The 17594-nt window shown below is 43.9% G+C and overlaps 2 protein-coding genes across 6 annotated transcripts in view; one reads left to right on the top strand and one right to left on the bottom strand.

Annotated features, from left to right (window-relative positions):
- Positions 1 to 6462, bottom strand: part of IQSEC3 (IQ motif and Sec7 domain ArfGEF 3) — a 114728-nt gene extending 108266 nt beyond the window's left edge. For all 5 annotated transcript variants that reach the window (XM_050747026.1, XM_050747027.1, XM_050747029.1 and 2 more), the window contains exon 1: positions 5786 to 6462. In XM_050747026.1, coding sequence (XP_050602983.1) covers positions 5786 to 6339 — 554 coding nt within the window. In that variant the 5' untranslated portion in view covers positions 6340 to 6462. The remainder of the gene's footprint in view (positions 1 to 5785) is intronic.
- WASHC1 (WASH complex subunit 1) overlaps positions 1 to 17594 on the top strand; it is a 108233-nt gene that overhangs the window by 41774 nt on the left and 48865 nt on the right. The window lies entirely within an intron of this gene.

Raw genomic sequence — 17594 nt, 5'->3', positions numbered from 1 at the left:
TACCTGAAATTCCTTTCAGCCTGAAAGATTTATCCTTTGCCCTTGCTTTACTCCTGATTCCCTTTCTTCTTTCTTTCTTTCTTTCTTTCTTTCTTTCTTTCTTTCTTTCTTTCTTTCTTTCTTTCTTTCTTTCTTTCTTTCTTTTTCTTTTTTTTTTTTTTTTTGACAGAGTTTCGCTCTGTTGCCCAGGCTGGAGTGCAGCAGCATGATCTCAGCTCACTGCAAGCTCTGTCTCCTGGGATCACGCCATTCTCCTGCCTCAGCCTCCTGAGTAGCTGGGACTACAGGCGCCCATCACCATGCACAGCTAACTTTTTTTTTCTTTTTTTAGTTGAGATGGGGTTTCACCGTGTTAGCCAGGATGGTCTCCATCTCCCAACTTCGTGATCCACCTGCCTTGGCCTACCCAAGTGCTGGGATTACAGACGTGAGCCACCACACCCGGCCCTGATTCCCTTTCTTTTTGTTAATGCCCTCATTGACTGAAATAAAGATGACCACCCCTTTCTTCCATGGAAATAAGCAACCCTTTGGAGCCTTTGTGGGAACCTGCGCTTTGTGCTTTTCCAGAAGCAGAGGGGGAAGTTGCTGCAGTGGCCCAGGCCTTGGAAACCCTGCCAGATGGCGCACATTTGAGAATCTGCTAGGTGCAGTGAGTGTGTCCCCAGGGCCTCTTACTAAGAACTCCTTACTAAGCTGCTGTTGCCCTGTGCCCAGGGCCACTGAGACATGCTTAGGCTCCAGTGAAAAAAAAATGTTCCGGCTTTCCAACAAGGCAGCTTGTCTAAAAATCTTTACATGGGATGAAAATTCAGGAGTTGAGTCTCTTTCCAGATTGCTAGCCCCGATGTTTGTTCCAGCCCTTCCCTCTTTTTCAGTGTTACCCTCCCATCCATTCCCTCTCCATCCAGCCCTGACCCCAGCTGCCTTTTCTCATAAGTGACCTTTGAAACTCAGGCTGCACAGAGATTTGCTGAATCAGCAGGACCGACTGTTGTTTCTCTTGCCTGGTTTTGGGCCAGCGGGAAAATGTGCCAGGATGCCTTTGTGAGGCCCTATGGCATTTGCTATGTGGGTCTGGGGAGAGATTGGGAGTGAGGGAAGAGGGAGCTGGTGTGGAACACGGCATGGAGGCTGGTAAGGAGGAGTGAGACAATCAGGGTTTCCCAGAGACCAGGGGATGACTTGATTCTCTTAAATGCATTATTTTTGGATGAAAAGAAGGGAAGAGCAGTGACCTAGGCCCTCAGAAAGGCAAAGGGCAGCAAATCTTTGCAAGTGGCCACTCTATGCCAGCTTCTAGATATAAACAAAAAGATGCACACTCCCTCCTCCCGGTGAGCCTTCATCCTGGCCCCATTTCTTAGACTAGAAACTCTCTCCCTGCTGGGGATAGGGGAATAACAAGAGGACAGGCAGATTGATGAGCATGGGCCATACGATGCCTCCTTAGCAACTAGGCCTTCTGGGCACAAGGTAGACAAGGTCCCTGTGTGTTTAGACCGTCCTCACCTAGTGACAGGGTTTAGCCCTTTGGGGAGGGGCTTAGGATGAGTGGGGAGCTGTATCATTAGAGGCTGGAATGAAATGGACATGCAAAATAGGTACTTCATGGATTGAATTTTCTGCTTTCTGTTTCCTTTCCAGCTATCCTTGCCTCTTACTATTCTGACATAAACCTTTGACTTCAATGAAGAAAACCTGCTCTTTGGCTCTTAACATGATTTGTATACTCACCTTTTTTACCTTGTGCTGTTCTGATAGAGGATTGCTCTAGGCAGCTGCAATATGCTTACACTTGTTTCAACTTTTCTAGACATGTTCTCATTTATTTTGAGCCAGGACCATTTGCTTCTTTCCAATCTTTCCACAACACCGACTGCAGGGTTTTGAATAGACTGGACATTTGATACATATAGTTGACTGATAGACCTTCACACTTTCTTAATAGCTTCCAGAATGGGTCAGTCATGAGCGATCATCTTCAAGCAACTCAGACTCAGTAGGAGCAGAGACCCCAGTTCCCATCAGCATCTTAGACAAATCAGGCTAAAAACACATCCAGAACTCTTCAAGCCATCCCAGCCTCCAGTCAGTATGAGAACAGGGAGCTCAAAAGGTACTCAAGATTGATTTCATGCTTAAAGGATGAGGGAGAGAGAGAAGAGATTTCCCTGTGTAGCTTAAGTGGAAGAAGGATAGAAGGAAGAGAAGATGGGAGAGAGAAAGTGTTTGAGGGAGAGGTAGAAGGGGAGAAGAGAAGGAAGGAAAAAGGGAGGAAAGTAGTGAGGAAGAGGAGGGATGTGAAAGGAAGAAGCAATGTAACAGAGAGAAGACAGGAGTTGTGGAGCCCTTCAGACTTCCTAGTCACATTGAGGTGGGGATTTGGAGTAGGAGCTGAATTTGAATTGGGATGCAAGAATTTATCCTCCAGCAATCATCTGCCTGTGGCCTTGGAGACATGGACAAGCCCTGTGATCCATGGACACTAAACGCATGACTGGTAGGTGGGCAAATGTGCTCAGAAGCCACTGAAGCCAGCAGCTTCAGATAAGTTCATGTGCTTCCATGGCAAGAGGATTTGTCAGGTCAAGTTGAGGTTCTGGCACCAACCAGGAAAGGGATAATAATAAATTCTGTAGATGTCGTCAGCCTTGATTGAAAAAATAAAGAGGAGCAAGCTATATTTGCTGCTTTCATTAAGAGGCAAAAGCAGTGGGGGTCAGAGCTTAGCAAGAATCAAGAAGCATGCAGAGAAAGAATTTTAACCCTTCAAATGTTTTCCTTCCATAGTATCTCTGCATTCACTCACCCACACATTGCTGCCTTCTTGGACCGACCTCCAAGACCACTACCTTTGTGTCTCCCTCGGCTGAAGGAGGGAGAGAGGCCAGATTATGTATTAAATGCAGGTAAGATGGCAATTAAATGATTCATTATTTTCTAATCCCAGTTCTGTATGGCTTCTGCCTCTCCTGGAATTGGGTAGGAAGAGGAGTTCTGGGGATAAAAGTCAAACTGTGTGAGGATATAATGCACCTATCAGAGTGCCTGGCCCTGGAAACCCTCACCCACTCTTCAGCCACCTCCCTGGGGCTGCATTCTCACTGAAATGAGGCCAGAGGAGGAATGAGGGAAGATTCACAGGAAACCCATGTTCGGAAGACCCACTGTGCCATCTCTTCCTCCTGCTTCAGCACTCCCAGTAGAGAACCAGTTCTGCAGGGAGCTCCCCAGGAGCAATACCAGGGAGGGGGCTGCTGGCTCTGCTCTCCTCCTCCTGACCCCTCCCTATCCATGGAGATCTCTCTCTGCCTGCTGGCTCCATCTTGTCCCTCATCATGGACAACTATGGGCAGAGGAGAACAAACATACAAAACAGGCCGTGGGCAGAGACCAGGGTAGAACAAAACGTGTCATTCGCAATCGTGATTCCTTCCTGAGGCTCTGTGGGAAAATTTGGGTTGAAGTTGGGCCACTGTGGGGAAAGAAATTAGTGGCCCAGAAGATATTCAACCAGCCAAGATTACCATGTTTTCACATTCAAGGAAAGAGAGCTACAGGGAGGAGGGGAGGCAGGCACATCTGTGGTCTCTGTGTTTCTGGGTGTGCAGGCTTGGGGAGCAGGAGAAAAAGCTGGAGGATCTGGAGAAAGTAAGGTGTTACTGTTAAGTGCCTGGGGCAAATTTCTAAGTGAAGGATTCCAATAACTTCCACTCTGCCCCACTATGCTAATTATTTCTTATTTTTGTTCTGCTCCTTTGGGAAGCAAAAGCAGGACAGGTGAGAAGGAAAGATGAGGATGTCACAATTCCTCTCCAGAATTGACATGTGGGGCTGGACAGGAGCCCAGATGATTCCTAAACCCCAGGATTCCTAGCAGGGCCAACTGAATGAAAGGCTTTGGGTTCCATAGGCCACTCTGAAGGCCATGGTAATGTCTTTGTCCAAGAAAATAATCTTTCCTCAACTCTTCTTGGCCACACAGTACCCTGAAGAGATGCAAAGAAAGTGGAGATGCGGTGGGAGAGAAAGGAGACACCAAAAGTCATAAGGAGAGAAATCATAATGACCAAGTAGCTGTGGCTGCCCTCAGGGAAGGGGACTGGAAAAATTCATCCCCTCATGTGGGGGAAAAGACCGCTTAGTATCTTGGAACAATGTTGCCTTTTGCTGAGCCTTGGGCATTGAGGGAAAACTGACTTTCTGCTTTTTATGCCAGATAAGGAAAAAATAAAAATAAAAATGTGAAACTGAGGGAAGTACAAAGGGGTTTTGAGGGAGTTGGGGTAGAAAACTATGTCTTCTTGGGACTTGAATCAAATGTTTTAAGTCTACCAAGCCAGATCGTGTTAGACCTTCACCTCCTACATACCGTGGTTTTGATCAACATGCTCTGTGAGCTACCTTGGCCTAACCCAACTTCTCTAACTCTACCACAAATGGGAAGAGAAAATGAGTTTTGAAGGATTACAGCAAATATTCACAAGCATCTCCCAGACTTAATGCAACTGGATGAAGATGAGATTCTCAGCTCTACTTTCCCCCTCCGCATTCCCTTTAGCATCACCATCGTCAAGGTCGGGTGCTGACCAGGTATATTTTCCCTTGAACTGTTCTTTATTTAGTTCTCCATCACTTGTCTAATCAGAGAAAAGAAGCTGACACGGCCACAGCCTTTCCAGTACAGAGGAGAAAACATCTCAGACACTTTCATATCTTCTTCCCATATTCCTATTTCACGGACCTCGTGAGTGAAGAAAGAGCTTGAAGTCCTAGGAGCTGAGAGGTTAACATTTCTCTCAGGACCCAAGACAGTATTTCAGTGATCACCAGATAACCAGGGAAAATAAGGTTTGCAGTTGCTGGCCTTAGCAGGGAGATTTAAACGGGCATGACATCTGAATACCAACTCCATCTGCCAACTGTCCCTCATGTCATTGTTCCCTTTCAACAATGTCCAAACACCCCATATGAAAAACCCTCCTTGAGTTGGAGGAAAAAGCTGTAACCAGACTGAGCCCTCAAACCATGCCTGAGTCCTCCACTGGTTTGATGGGATATTCCCTTACACCTCTTCGGCTCTGCGGGAATTCAGAAGAAGGGTGCCCACTCAGGTCAGAGAAGAGAAAGCTTCCCCAAATGAGCCACTCCTATCTGTGACTCCCACTTCACCAGCTAAAGAGCCACATTTTCTCTTCCTCTGCCTGCAGCTCCCTGGTTTCCCACATCACTCCTGCTTTTCAGGTTTGTCCCTGGCCTCCTGAGTTCACCTCTACCCCAGTCCTACTCTTCCTGGGCCCCAGCCTTTTCAAAGCTCTTCACATGCCTCTTTCCAAGCCTTCAGCTTTTCTGGCATCTCAGTCTCCATTCAAATACTTTTACTACCCAAACTTCCTTCCAAATTTTTTCTCACTTAAAAAGATTCCTTCAATGGTTCTCTTTTCTACAGTTTAATCTTCACTCGAACTTCATCCCAGCCTAACCCCCTTTAAATGCTCTCAGTTCCCATTATCACCAATCGCCTAACACCCACTTCCTTCCTCTTTTGCCCCTACTAATTGTCTGGTTACTCCTTTTTGCTCCAACATTCCCCAAAACCTTCTCAAGCACGGATATCGTTCCTTCATTTACCCAAAATCTCCTTTACACACTCCTGGCCCCTTCAGGCCACACCACTCCGGTCCTTTAGACTCCTACGCACCCAACGTCCCCGTCTCTCCCTCACACCCACTTGCTTCCCTTGCTCCCACCACAACAGTGCCCATCTCCTCTCCCCGCTCACTCAGGTCTCCTGCTCAGGACGCCCTTGCCGAGGGCGGAGGGGGATTTGTGCTGAAGGAGGGCTCCGGCAGCAGCGCAGCAACTCGGGGTACGCTCCTTCTCCTTGTCAGTCACGGCCCCCTGTGTCCCCAGATGCTTGTGGGGCGACTGGGGTGTGTGAGCCCTGCTGCCAGGGCCCCGCTGGGGCTGCTCCAGGAGCTGTCCGTGGTGCTGAAGCGGCGGCAGCTCGGGCGCGGGCTGCGGCGCGGCTGCTGAGCGCTGTCCCTGGTCCTGGAGAGGTTCCTGGGCCCTGGCGGCGGCGGCGGGAGAAGCGGCCGGAGCGGCCGGCAGCGGGGCCGATGACTGGGGGACCAGCCCGGGCGGAGGCTGGGCTTGCAGCAGCTGCTGGTGCTCCCACAGGCTGCGGTTCTCAGCGCTCAGCTCGTCCAGCCGCCGCTCCAGCTCGTCGATACGCTCTCGCTGGGTGTGGATGAGGCTCTGCTGGTTCTGCACGATGGCCGTGAGCTCCTTGAGGTAGAGCACGGCGCGCACCGGGTTCTCCAGCAGGCTCTCCATGCCGCCCGCCGCCGCCTGCGCCCTGCCTGCGCCTGGGCTGGCGGCGGGGAGCGCGAGGGCGCGGGAGCCCAACAGCCCAGTGGTCGGCTCGCCTCCCTCTCCCACCGGCCCAGCCTCCCTCCCCCCGCCGGCGCCGCGTCACCGCCACCCCGACCTTCACACACGCATCGCGGGGCGGGGCGGCGGCGCAAGGCCCCACCCCCACCCCACCCCCTACCTCCAGGCCTCTCCAGCTCCTCGCCTCCCCACCTCCCTGCCTCTTGGCGTCAGAGGAGGCTCTGCTGCCTGCAGGGCAGAGAGGAGAGGGAGGAGGCCAGCGAGAGGGAGCCTGTGTCGGGGCGTGGGAGGAAAGCAAGATAACGCAGGCGACCCGAAAAGGACGGTGAATCTGACTGGCCAGCCTGGAAAGTAGGCGAAGGGGAAGCAGCGATACTGGGAAGGTGCGGTGGGACCTGTAGGAGAAGAGAAACAGAAAAGAAAGGAAGAGAAGGGGAGAGGCTGTCAGAGAGGAAGCAGAAAAAGGGAAAGTGGAGCAAAGAAGAGAAATGTGCTGGAGGAGAGGAAGGCGTGGGGCCCTGAAGGGACGTGAATTCTTTTTGCCCAGGACCAGGCCTTCCAGAGGCTGGGGTTCATCTAGATACCCGCTGAGGAGAGGCCACCCTCGCCTCTTTTGCTCGCAGCAATCTATTCTGCGGGGGAATTCCTTGGAACCCAAGGATCCTGGGGCTCTGAGGGACCCTAAAGAGCATCTGGTCCTGCTCCTTCCTTCATCCATGACTAAACTTGGGATGGGAAGGCTGTTCATGCTGGATTTTCTCTGGGAGTGAGACTTAAAGACAATTTTGGCAGTTCCTGATAGAAACACTAAATAAAACAGGTCCTCTGTGGCAAGGAGCTAACGCTTCCAGAAGCTTCTGAATAGATCATTCTATTTGACAAACAGATGCACACTATTACCAAACACTGGGCTAGATGGTGGTAAGAGAAGCATGACTAGAATGGAATCTTAGGCTTTTTGAAGCTTATAAATAAGTGGCTGAAATTGGTTATATATATATATTTTATATACATATATAAATTATAAATAATTAACTTTGACGTATGGTGGTGGTGAGTAATCAGGTAGAGGTTTGCTCAGAGTGCTAGAGGAGCCAGCAGCTTGGAGATCCAGGAAGGCTTCTTGGAGGAAGTGACCCTTGATGTGGGAAGGGTTTTCCAGAAAGGGAAGGCAGCATGAGGAAAAGCTCAGAGACATTAATCAGCATTGATTGAATCATTCATTAGTGTCTACAATAATCACACGTAAAACACCCACTAGGTGCAAAGTAATGTACCAGAATCTATGCAAGCCACGTCTAGCATAGATCATAAGTTATCGTTTCTATGATCAGGTTGATTCCAATCTCAATAGAGTAGATACGCCATGCACATGAATAAGTAAAACACAAGTCAAGATTTCTGTAAGACCTCTTCAAGCCAAGGGCCACAGAGTTCAGGGGAGGGAGAGGATTCATTTGCCCGTGTTGATCCGATGAGTTCTGACAGAGGGTGTTATTCAAGTCGGGCCATGAAGAAAGGGAAATATTTCAACAGGTAGACAGAACAGGGGTCGGAGATGAGAAAGATGCATTAGGCAGCAGGGAAAAAACTAATGAATGCAAATAGAGCACTTGGTTTAAATTAATTCGGCAGGGAAATGACCCTTTCTTTTTCTTTTATTTTCTTTCCCTTTCTTTTCTTTTTTTTTTTTTTTTTTTTTTTTGGACAGGGTCTTATCTGTCACCCAGGCTGGGGTGCAGTGGCAGGAACATAGCGTACTCCATCCTTGACCTCCTGGGATCAAGCAATCCTCTAGCCTCAGCCTCCTGAGTAGGTGGGACTACAGATGCATACCAACACGCCCAGTGAAGGCAATGAGTTGTTCTTTCCTCTTTTATAGGAATGGGATGGGAAGGAGGAAGGGCTATGGTTGCTCTTCGCATGTTTGTTGTTGTGCTGTTCCGTTCTTCACACACATGTCCATCAGGCTCCCTGTCAACCTTCCATTCCCCCAGGGTAGGCATATTTATGGGTACCATGTGCCCAGTGAGCTGGGCCACCCCCCCACCACGTGGTGCCAGACTTGAATGACCTTGTGCTCTGCGAATATATTGGTTTATCTGCATTTGTGATGTGTTTTTATTTTGCTTCTCTCCCATTTATCTGCCTAGCAAACTTCCTTTTGTAAAGAATGAATAAAGGAAGCATATCCACAGCTGAGCTCATGGTTAGGGGAAACAGCACACAAGAGGATGCTTTGGTAGTGACCAGCATTCCAGCTAAAGAATGGAGGTTGGGGGATGAAACAAGGGCACACAAAAACTAAAACTCTTTTTTTCTGAATTTTCTTTGTTTGCCTAGTTGATTTGCTGTCCAAGAATTGGGTGCTTGGACAGCAAATTAGAGACCAATACGATAAGTGAAACAGCCCGCAGCATAATTATCCATGGGGATTGTTGAAAATGCAGATTTCTGGGCCCCATGTCAATTCTGCTGTATTGGAATCACTAGGAATGGGGACCAATAATTTTTATTTTAAAAACTTTTCTTCATTAGAAAAACAACTTTGTTGACTATCATTTATATCCAATGATATGCTCCCATTTTAAGTGCACAGTTCAATGAATTTTGACAAATATTCATGCCCTATTTTAGTCAGTTCCTCTCATCCTCAGCTCCAGTTAACCACTGACTTGCTGTCTGCCAATATATGTTAGTTTTGTCTGCTGTGGAATTTCACATAAAAATTGTACAGTATACACCACTTCGTGTCTTTTTTTTTCAATTTTTTTATTATTTTTAAAATTACTATGATTATTTTTATTTTAACTGTTTCTGGGGAACAGGTGGTGTTTGGTTCCATAGATAAATTCTTTTGTGGTGATTTCTGAGATTTTGGTGCACCCATTACCTGAGCAGTGTACACTGTACCTAATGTGTAGTCTATTATCTCTTACCCCACTCCCTTCTCCCAAGTCCCCAAAGTCCATTGCATCATTCTTAAAGCTTTGAGTCCTCATAGCTTAGCTCCCACTTATCCATGAAAACATATGATATTTGGTTTTCCATTCCTGAATTACTTCACTTAGAATAATGATCTCCAACTCCATCCACATAGCTGCCAATGCCATTTTTTCATTCCTTTTAAAATCCACTCATTGATTGATGGGCGTTTGGGCTGGTTCCATATTTTTGCAATTGTGAATTGTGCTGCTATAAACATATGTGTGCAAGTGTCTTTTTTTTTTTTTCATATAATTTCTTTTCCTCTGGATGAGTAGCCAGGAGTGGGATTGCTGGATCAATGGTAGATCTACCTTTAGTTCTTTAAGGAATCTCCACACTGTTTTCCATAGTGGTAGTACTAGCTTACATTCCCACCAGCAGTGTAAAAGTGTTTCCTTTTCACCAAATTCATGCCAATCTCTATTATTTTTTTATTTTTTAGTTATGGCCATTCTTGCAGGAGTTAGGTGGTATTGCATTGTGTGGTGTTTTTTGTTTGTTTGTTTGTTTTTTGTTTATTTATTTTTTTGAGGTGAAGTCTTGTTCTGTCACCCAGGCTGGAGTGCAGTGGCTTGATCTCAGCTCACTGCAACCTCCACCTCCTGGGTTCACCTGCCTCAGCCTCTGGAGTTCAAGTGATTCTCCTGCCACATCCTGCCAAGTAGCTGGGACTACAGGAGTGTGCTACCATGCCTGGCAATTTTTGTGTTTTTAGTAGAGATGGGGATTTCACCATGTGGGTCTGGAACTCCTGACCTCAGATGATCCACCTGCCTAGGACTCCCAAAGTGCTGGGATTACAGGTGTGAGTCACAATGCATGGCCAGCATTGTGGTTTTGATTTGCATTTCCCTTATCATTAGTGATGTTGAGCATTTTTTTCATATGTTTGTAGGCCATTTGTATATATTCTTTTGAGAATTGTTATTCATGTCCTTAGCCCACTTTTTGATGGGATTATTTGTTTTTCTTGCTGATTTGTTTGAGTTCCATATAGATTCTGGATATTAGACCTGTATTGGATGCATAGTTGTGAAAATTTCCTCCCACTCTGTGGGTTGTCTGTTTATGCTGCTGATTATTTCTTCTTCTTCTTCTTTTCTTTTTTCTTTTTTCTTTTTTTGAGATGGAGTCTCGCTCTCTTGTTCAGGCTGGAATGCAGTGGCGTGATCTTGGCTCAGGGTAAGCTCCGCCTCCCAGGTTCATGCCATTCTCCTGCCTCAGCCTCCCAAGTAGCTGGGACTACAGGCGCCTGCCACCATGCCCGGCTAATTTTTTTGTATTTTCAGCAGACACGGGGTTTCACCGTGTTAGCCAGGATGGTCTCGATCTCCTGACCTCATTATCTGTCCGCCTTGGCCTCCCAAAGTGCTGGGATTACAGGCATGAGTCACCGTGCCCAGCCTGATTATTTATTTTACTGTGCAGAAGCTTTCTAGTTTAGTTAAGTCCTTCTGTTTATCTTTGTTGCATTTGCTTTTCTTGGTCATGAGGTTCTTGGTCATGAACTCTTTGCCTAAGCCAATGTCTAGAAGAGTTTTTCCGATGTTATCTTTTAGAATTTTTATGACTTCAGGTCTTAGATTTAAGTATTTGATTCATCTTGAATTGATTTTTGTATAAGGTGAAAGATGAGGATGCAGATTTATTCTTCTACATGGGGCTAGTCAATTATCCCAGCACCATTTGTTGAATAGGGTGTCCTTTCCCTACTTTATGTTCTTGTTTGCTTTGTCAAAGATCAGTTGGTTGTAAGTATTTGGCTTTATTTCTGGGATTGCTCTTCTGTTCCATTGGTCTATGTGCCTATTTTTATACCAGTACCATGCTGTTTTGGTGACAATAGCCTGGTAGTATAGTCTGAAGTCAGGTAATGTGATGCCTCCAGATTTGTTCTTTTTCTTTAGTCTTGGTTTGGCTATGTGGGCTCTTTTGTTCCATATGAATTTAAGGTTTTTTTTTTTTTTTTTTTTTTTTTTTGTCTAGTTCTGCGAAGAATGATAATGGTATTTTGATGAGAATTGCATTGAATTTATAGATTGCTTTTGGCAGTATGGTCATTTTCACAATATCGATTCTATTCATCCATGAGCATGGGGTGTGTTTGCATTTGTTTGTGTCATCTATGATTTCTTTCAGCAATGTTTTGTGGTTCTCCTTGTGGAGATCTTTCACCTCTTTGGTTAGGTGTATTCCTAAGTATTTTATTTTATTTTATTTTTTGCAGTTATTGTAAAAGGGGTTAAGTTATTGCTTTGTTTCTCAGCTTGCTTGCTGTTGGTGTATAGCAGTGCTACTGATTTGTGTACATTGATTTTGTATCCTGAAACTTTTCTTAATTCATTTATCAGATCCTGGAGCTTTTTGGGTGAGTGTTTAGGGTGTTCTAGGTATACAATCATATCATCAGCAAACAGCAATGGTTTGACTTCATCATTACCAATTTGGATGTGCTTTATTTCTTTCTCTTATCTGATTGCTCTGGCTAGGACTTCCAGCACTATGTTGAATCGAAGTGGTGAAAGTGGGCATCCTTACGTTGTTCCAGTTCTCAGGGGGAATGCTTTCAGCTTTTCTCCCTTCAGTATAATGTTGGCTGTGAGTTTGTCATAGGCGACTTTTATTACCTGAACGTATTCTTTTCTCTATGTAGATTTTGCTGAGGTTTTTAATCATAAAGGGATGCTGGATTTTGTCAAATGCTTTTTCTGTGTCTATTGAGATGATCATGTGATTTTTTAAAAAATTCTGTTTACGTGGTGTATCACATTTATTGACTTGTGGATGTTAAACCATCCCTGTATCCCTGGTATGAAACCCACGTGATCATGGTGGATTATCTTTTTGATATGCTGTTGGATTTGGTTGGCTAGTATTTTGTTGAGGATTTTTGTATTTATGTTAATCAGGGACATTGGTCTGTAGTTTTCTTTTTTTGTTATGTTCTTTCCTAGTTTTGATATTAGGCTTCATGGAATGATTTAAGCAAGATTCCCTCTCTCTCTATCTTTTGGAATAATTTCAGTAGAATTGTTGAGAATTCTTCTTTGAATGTCTGATAGAATTCAGTTGTGAATCCATCTGGTCCTGGACTTTTTTTTTGGTTTGGCAATTTTTAAATTACGATTTCAATCTCACTGCTTGTTATTGGTCTGTTCAGAGTTTCTATTTCTTCCTGGTTTAATTTAGGAAGGTTGTATATTTCCAGGAATTTTTCTCTCTCTTCTAGGTTTTCTAGTTTAGCTTGCAAAGGTGTTCATAGTAGCATTGAATGATTCTTTGTATTTCTGTTTTGTAGGTTGTGGTATCTCCTGTTTCATTTCTAATTGAGCTTATTAGGATCTTGTCCTTCTTTTCTTGGTTAACCTCACTAATGATCTATCAATTTTGTTTATCTTTTCAAAGAGCCAGCTTTTGGTTTTCCTTATCTTTTTTATTTTTTTGTTTAAATTTCATTTAATTCTCCTCAGATCTTTGTTTTTTCTTTTCTTCTGCTAGGGTTTGGTTTGGTTTGTTCTTGTTGCTGTAGTTCCTTGAGGTGTGACCTTAGACTGTGTGTCTGTGCTCTTTCAGACTTTTTTAAATGTAGGACTGTAATGCTGTGAAGTTTCCTCTTTTAAAAATTTTTTTTATTTTTATTGTTTGGAGATGGACTTTCACTCTTGTTGCCCAGGCTGGAGTGTAATGGCAAGAGCTCAGCTCACTGCAACCTCCATCTCTAGGGTTCAAGCAATTCTTCTGCCTTGGCCTCCCAAGTAGCTGGGATTACAGGCATGCACCACCACGCCCAGCTAATTTTGTATTTTTAGTAGAGACGGGGTTTCCCCATGTTGGTCAAGCTGGTCTCAAACTCCCAACCTAAGGTGATCTGCCTGCCTTGGTCAAAGTTTCCTCTTAGCACTGTTTTTGCTGTATCCCAGAGGTTTTGATAGGTTGTGTCACTATTATCATTCAGTTCAAAGAATTTTTTAATTTCCATCTTGATTTCATTGTTGACTCAAAGGTTGTTCAGGAACCAATTATTTAATTTCCAAGCATTTGCATGGTTTTGAGAGTTCCTTTGGAGTTCATTTTCAATTTTATTTCACTGTGGTCTGAGAGAGTACTTGATATAATTTTGATTTTCTTAAATTTATTGTGACTTGTTTTGTGTCCTATCATATGATCTGTCTTGGAGAATGTTCCATGTGCTGATGAATGTTTTTAGGGTATAGTTTAAGTCCATTGTTTCTTTGTTGGCTTTCTGTCTTGATGACCTGTCTAGAGCTGTCAGTGGAGTATTGAAGTCCCCCACTATCATTGTGTTGCCTTCTATCTCATTTCTTTGGGCCAGTAGTAATTGTTTTATAAATTTTGAAGCTCCAGTGTTAGGTGCATGTATATTTAGGATTGTAATATTTTCCTGTTGGACTAGTCCTTTTATCATCATATAATGTCCCTCACTGTCTTTTTTAACTGTTGTTACATTAAAATCTGTTTTGTCTGATATAAAATAGCTACTCCTGCTCACTTGTGGTGTCCATTTGCATGGAATATCTTTTTCCATCCTTTTACCTTAAGTTTATCTGAGTCCTTATGTGTTAGGTGAGTCTCTTGAAGACAGCAGAAACTTGGTTGGTGAATTATCATCCATTCTGCCATTCTGTATCTTTTAAGAGGAGCATTTGAGCCATTTACCTTCAATGTTAGTGTTGAGATTTGAGGTACTATTCTGTTCATTGTGCTAGCTGTTGCCTGAATACCTTGTTTTTTCATTGTTTTCTTGTTTTATGGGCCCCATGAGATTTATGCTTTAAGGAGGTTCTATTTTTGTGTATTTCAAGGTTTTGTTTAAAGATTTATAACTACTTTTAGCAGTTCTTGTAGTGCTGGCTTGGTGGTAGTGAATTCTGTCAGTATTTGTTTGTCTAAAAAGACTTTATCTTTCCTTCATTTATGATGCTTAATTTCACTGGATACAAAATTCTTGATGGATAATTATTTTGTTTAAGGAGGCTAAAGATAGGATCTCCATCCCTCCTAGCTTGTAGAGTTTCTGCTGGGAAGTCTGCTATTAATTTGACAGGCTTTCCTTTATTGGTTACCTGATACTTTTGCCTCACATCTCTTAAGATCCCTTTTTTCTTTTTGACTTTAGAAACCTCATGACTATGTGCCTAGGTGATGATCTTTTGGTGATGAACTTCCCAGGTGTTCTTCGAGCTTCTTGTATTTAATGTCTAGATCTCTAGCAAGGCCGAGGAAGTTTCCTCCAATTATTCCCTTAAATAAGTTTTCCAACCTTTCAGATTTCTCTTCTTCCTCAGGAATACCAATTATTCTTATGTTTGGTCATTTAACATAATACCAAACTTCTTGGAGGCTTTGTTCATTTTTAAAATTCTTTTTTCTTTGTCTTTGTCAAATTGGATTAATTCAAAAGCCTTGTCTTTGGGCTCTGAAGTTCTTTCTTCTACTTGTTTGATTCTATTGTTGAAACTTACCAGTGTGTTTTGCATTTCTCTAAGTGTGTCATTCATTTCCAGAAGTTGTGATTGCTTTTTAATTATGAGATCTATTTCTTTGGAGATTTTTTCATCCATATCCTGTATTATTTTTTAAGTTTCTTTAAGCTGATTTTCACCTTTCTCTGATACCTCCTTGAGTAGCTTAATACTTGACCTTCTGAATTCTTTTTCTGACAATTGAGAGATTTTTTTCTTGGTTTGGATCCATTGCTGATGAGCTAGTGTGACCTTTTGAGGGTGTTATAGAACCTTGTTTAGTTATACTACCAGAATTGTTTTTCTGGTTCTTTCTCATTTGGGTAGACTACGTCAGAGGAAAGATTTGGGGTTCAAGGGGGTTCAATCGCTGTTCAGATTCTTTTGTCCCACGGGTGATCCGTTGTTGTGGTGCTCTCCCCCTTCCTCTAGAGATGCGGCTTCCTGAAAGCTGGACTGCATGATTGTCATTGCTTTTCTCGGTCTAGCCACCCAGTGGGGCTACCAGGCTCTGGGCTGTTACTGGGAGTGTCCACAAAGAGTCCTGTGATGCGATTCATCTTCAGGTCTCTCAGCTGTGGATACCAGCACCTGCTCAGGTGGAGGTAGCAGGGGAGTGAAGTGGACTCTGTCAGAGTCCTTGGTTGTAGTTGTGTTTAGTGCACTGGTTTTCTTGAATGCTGGTTATACTAGCAATGATGTTGTTACATGGACAGACTTAGGGCCTCTGGGGAGCCAAGATGTTACAGGCAGTCGAATTAGCTGTTGTTTTCTCCTTTTTTGGAGCAGTGTTGTTCTGCTATGAGTTGCTGTAATGGCTTGAGTTGGTTGGCCTCCAGCAAGGAGGTGGTGCTTTCAAGAGAGCATTAGCTGTGGTAGTATAGGGGTGGATACAAGCTTGCCCTAAGGTCACCTGGATAAATATTGGGTTTCTCGGGTGGTGGGCAGGGCCATAGAGCTCCCATGAGTTCAAGTCTTTTGTCTTCAGCTACCAGGGCTGGTAAAGAAACACCATCAGGTTGGGGCAGTGTTAGGCATGTCTGAGCTCAGACTCTCCTAGGGCAGGGCTTGCTGCGGCCACTGTGGGGGATGGGGGGTTGTTCTCAGGTCAGTGGAGTTATGCTACAAGAGGGATTATGGCTGCCTCTGCTGCTTCACACAGGTCCCAGGGAAGTGGGGGAAAGCCAGCAGACTCCCAAAGTGCTAGGATTACAGGTGTGAACCACCATGCCTGGCCGTGTTTTTCTTTTTTGCTCAGCATAATACTTTTGAGGTTCATCCATTCTGTTATAGCTATCATCCATTTGTTCCTTTTATTTTAGAGTTGTATTCACAGTAGATGTACCATAATTCATGTCATCACCTGTTTATGGACATTTTGGTTGTTTCTGGATTCTGGTTATTTTGAATAAAGCTGCTACGATTATTAATGGACAAGTTTTTGTGTGGACATACATTTTAATATGTTTCATTTGTTTTATTAAGAGTAAAAATATAGAATTGAAATTCCTAGATCATATAAAAGTATGTGTCTAATGGAATAAGAAACTGCTACATGGTTTTCCGAAGTGATGGTACTTATTCTTCTTTTCTCAAGCAACGTATGAGAGATTCAGATGTTTCACATCCTTGCAAACACTTGGTGTTTTCATCCCATTTTTATTTAATCCATTTGAGTGGTGAGTAGTTGTATCTCAGCATGGTTTTAGTAAGTGTTTTCCTCCTGACTAATGCTGTTGAGCATCTTCTCATGGGTTTATTGGCCATTTGTGTATCTTCTTTGCCTACAGTTTCTACTGAATTGTTTGTCTTGTTTTTGAGTTGTAAGACTTCTTTATATATTCTGGAAAGCAGTCTTTGTCAGATGTATGTATTGCAAATATTTTCTCCTAGTCAGTGGCTTGCCTTTTCATTTTCTTAATATTATCTGTTGAAAAGCAAAGGTTTTTATTTTGATGGAAAACTTACCAATTTTTCTTCTATGATTCATGTTCTTTGTGTCCTGTCAAAAATCCTTTGCCTATCCCAAGGTCATAAACATGTTCTCCTATACTCCTTCTGGAGATTTTATAGTTTTTGCCTTACGTTTAGGCCTATGATCTATTTTGCATTGATTTGTGTGTTCAGTATGACGAGTTAAGATTCATTTCTTCCTTAAATGTTTGACAGAGTGAAGCCGTGTCTGCCTGGAGGTTTCTTTGTGGGAAGATTCTAAACTACACATTGAGGTTCTTTAATAGATATAGGGCTATTCAGGTATTCTATTTCTTTGGCGATCCATTTTAGTGTTTGTGTCTCCGTAGGCAGAATGACCTCCCAAGGATGCCCATGTCTTAATCCCCCGAGCCTATAAATGTGTTATCGTACACGACAAAATGACTTTAAAGATGTGCTTGAAGTAAAGATCCAGAGATGGGAAGTTACTCCCGGATTATGTGGGTGGACCCAATGTAATTACAAGCCTTTGTGAGAGGGAGACAGGGGTGTCAGAGTCAGAAAGGAGATACGACCAGAGAAGCCAGAGGTCGGAGTGATGCGGTTGCTGCTGGGAGCCAGAAGCCAAGGATGTTGGCAGCCTGAGGACGCTGGGAGAGGCAGGACCAAGATTCTCCCTTAGAGCCTGAAGAAGGAACCCAGTGCTGCCAATACCTCGATCTCAGCCAGAACAAACCCAGTTTAGGACTTCCGACTTCTGGAACTGTAAGACACTAAATCTGTGTGGTTTGG

The sequence above is a fragment of the Macaca thibetana genome, chromosome 11 (assembly GCF_024542745.1).
Source record: "Macaca thibetana thibetana isolate TM-01 chromosome 11, ASM2454274v1, whole genome shotgun sequence".
Classification (NCBI taxonomy): Eukaryota; Metazoa; Chordata; class Mammalia; order Primates; family Cercopithecidae; genus Macaca; species Macaca thibetana.
This window is presented reverse-complemented; position numbering and strand designations above follow the sequence as displayed.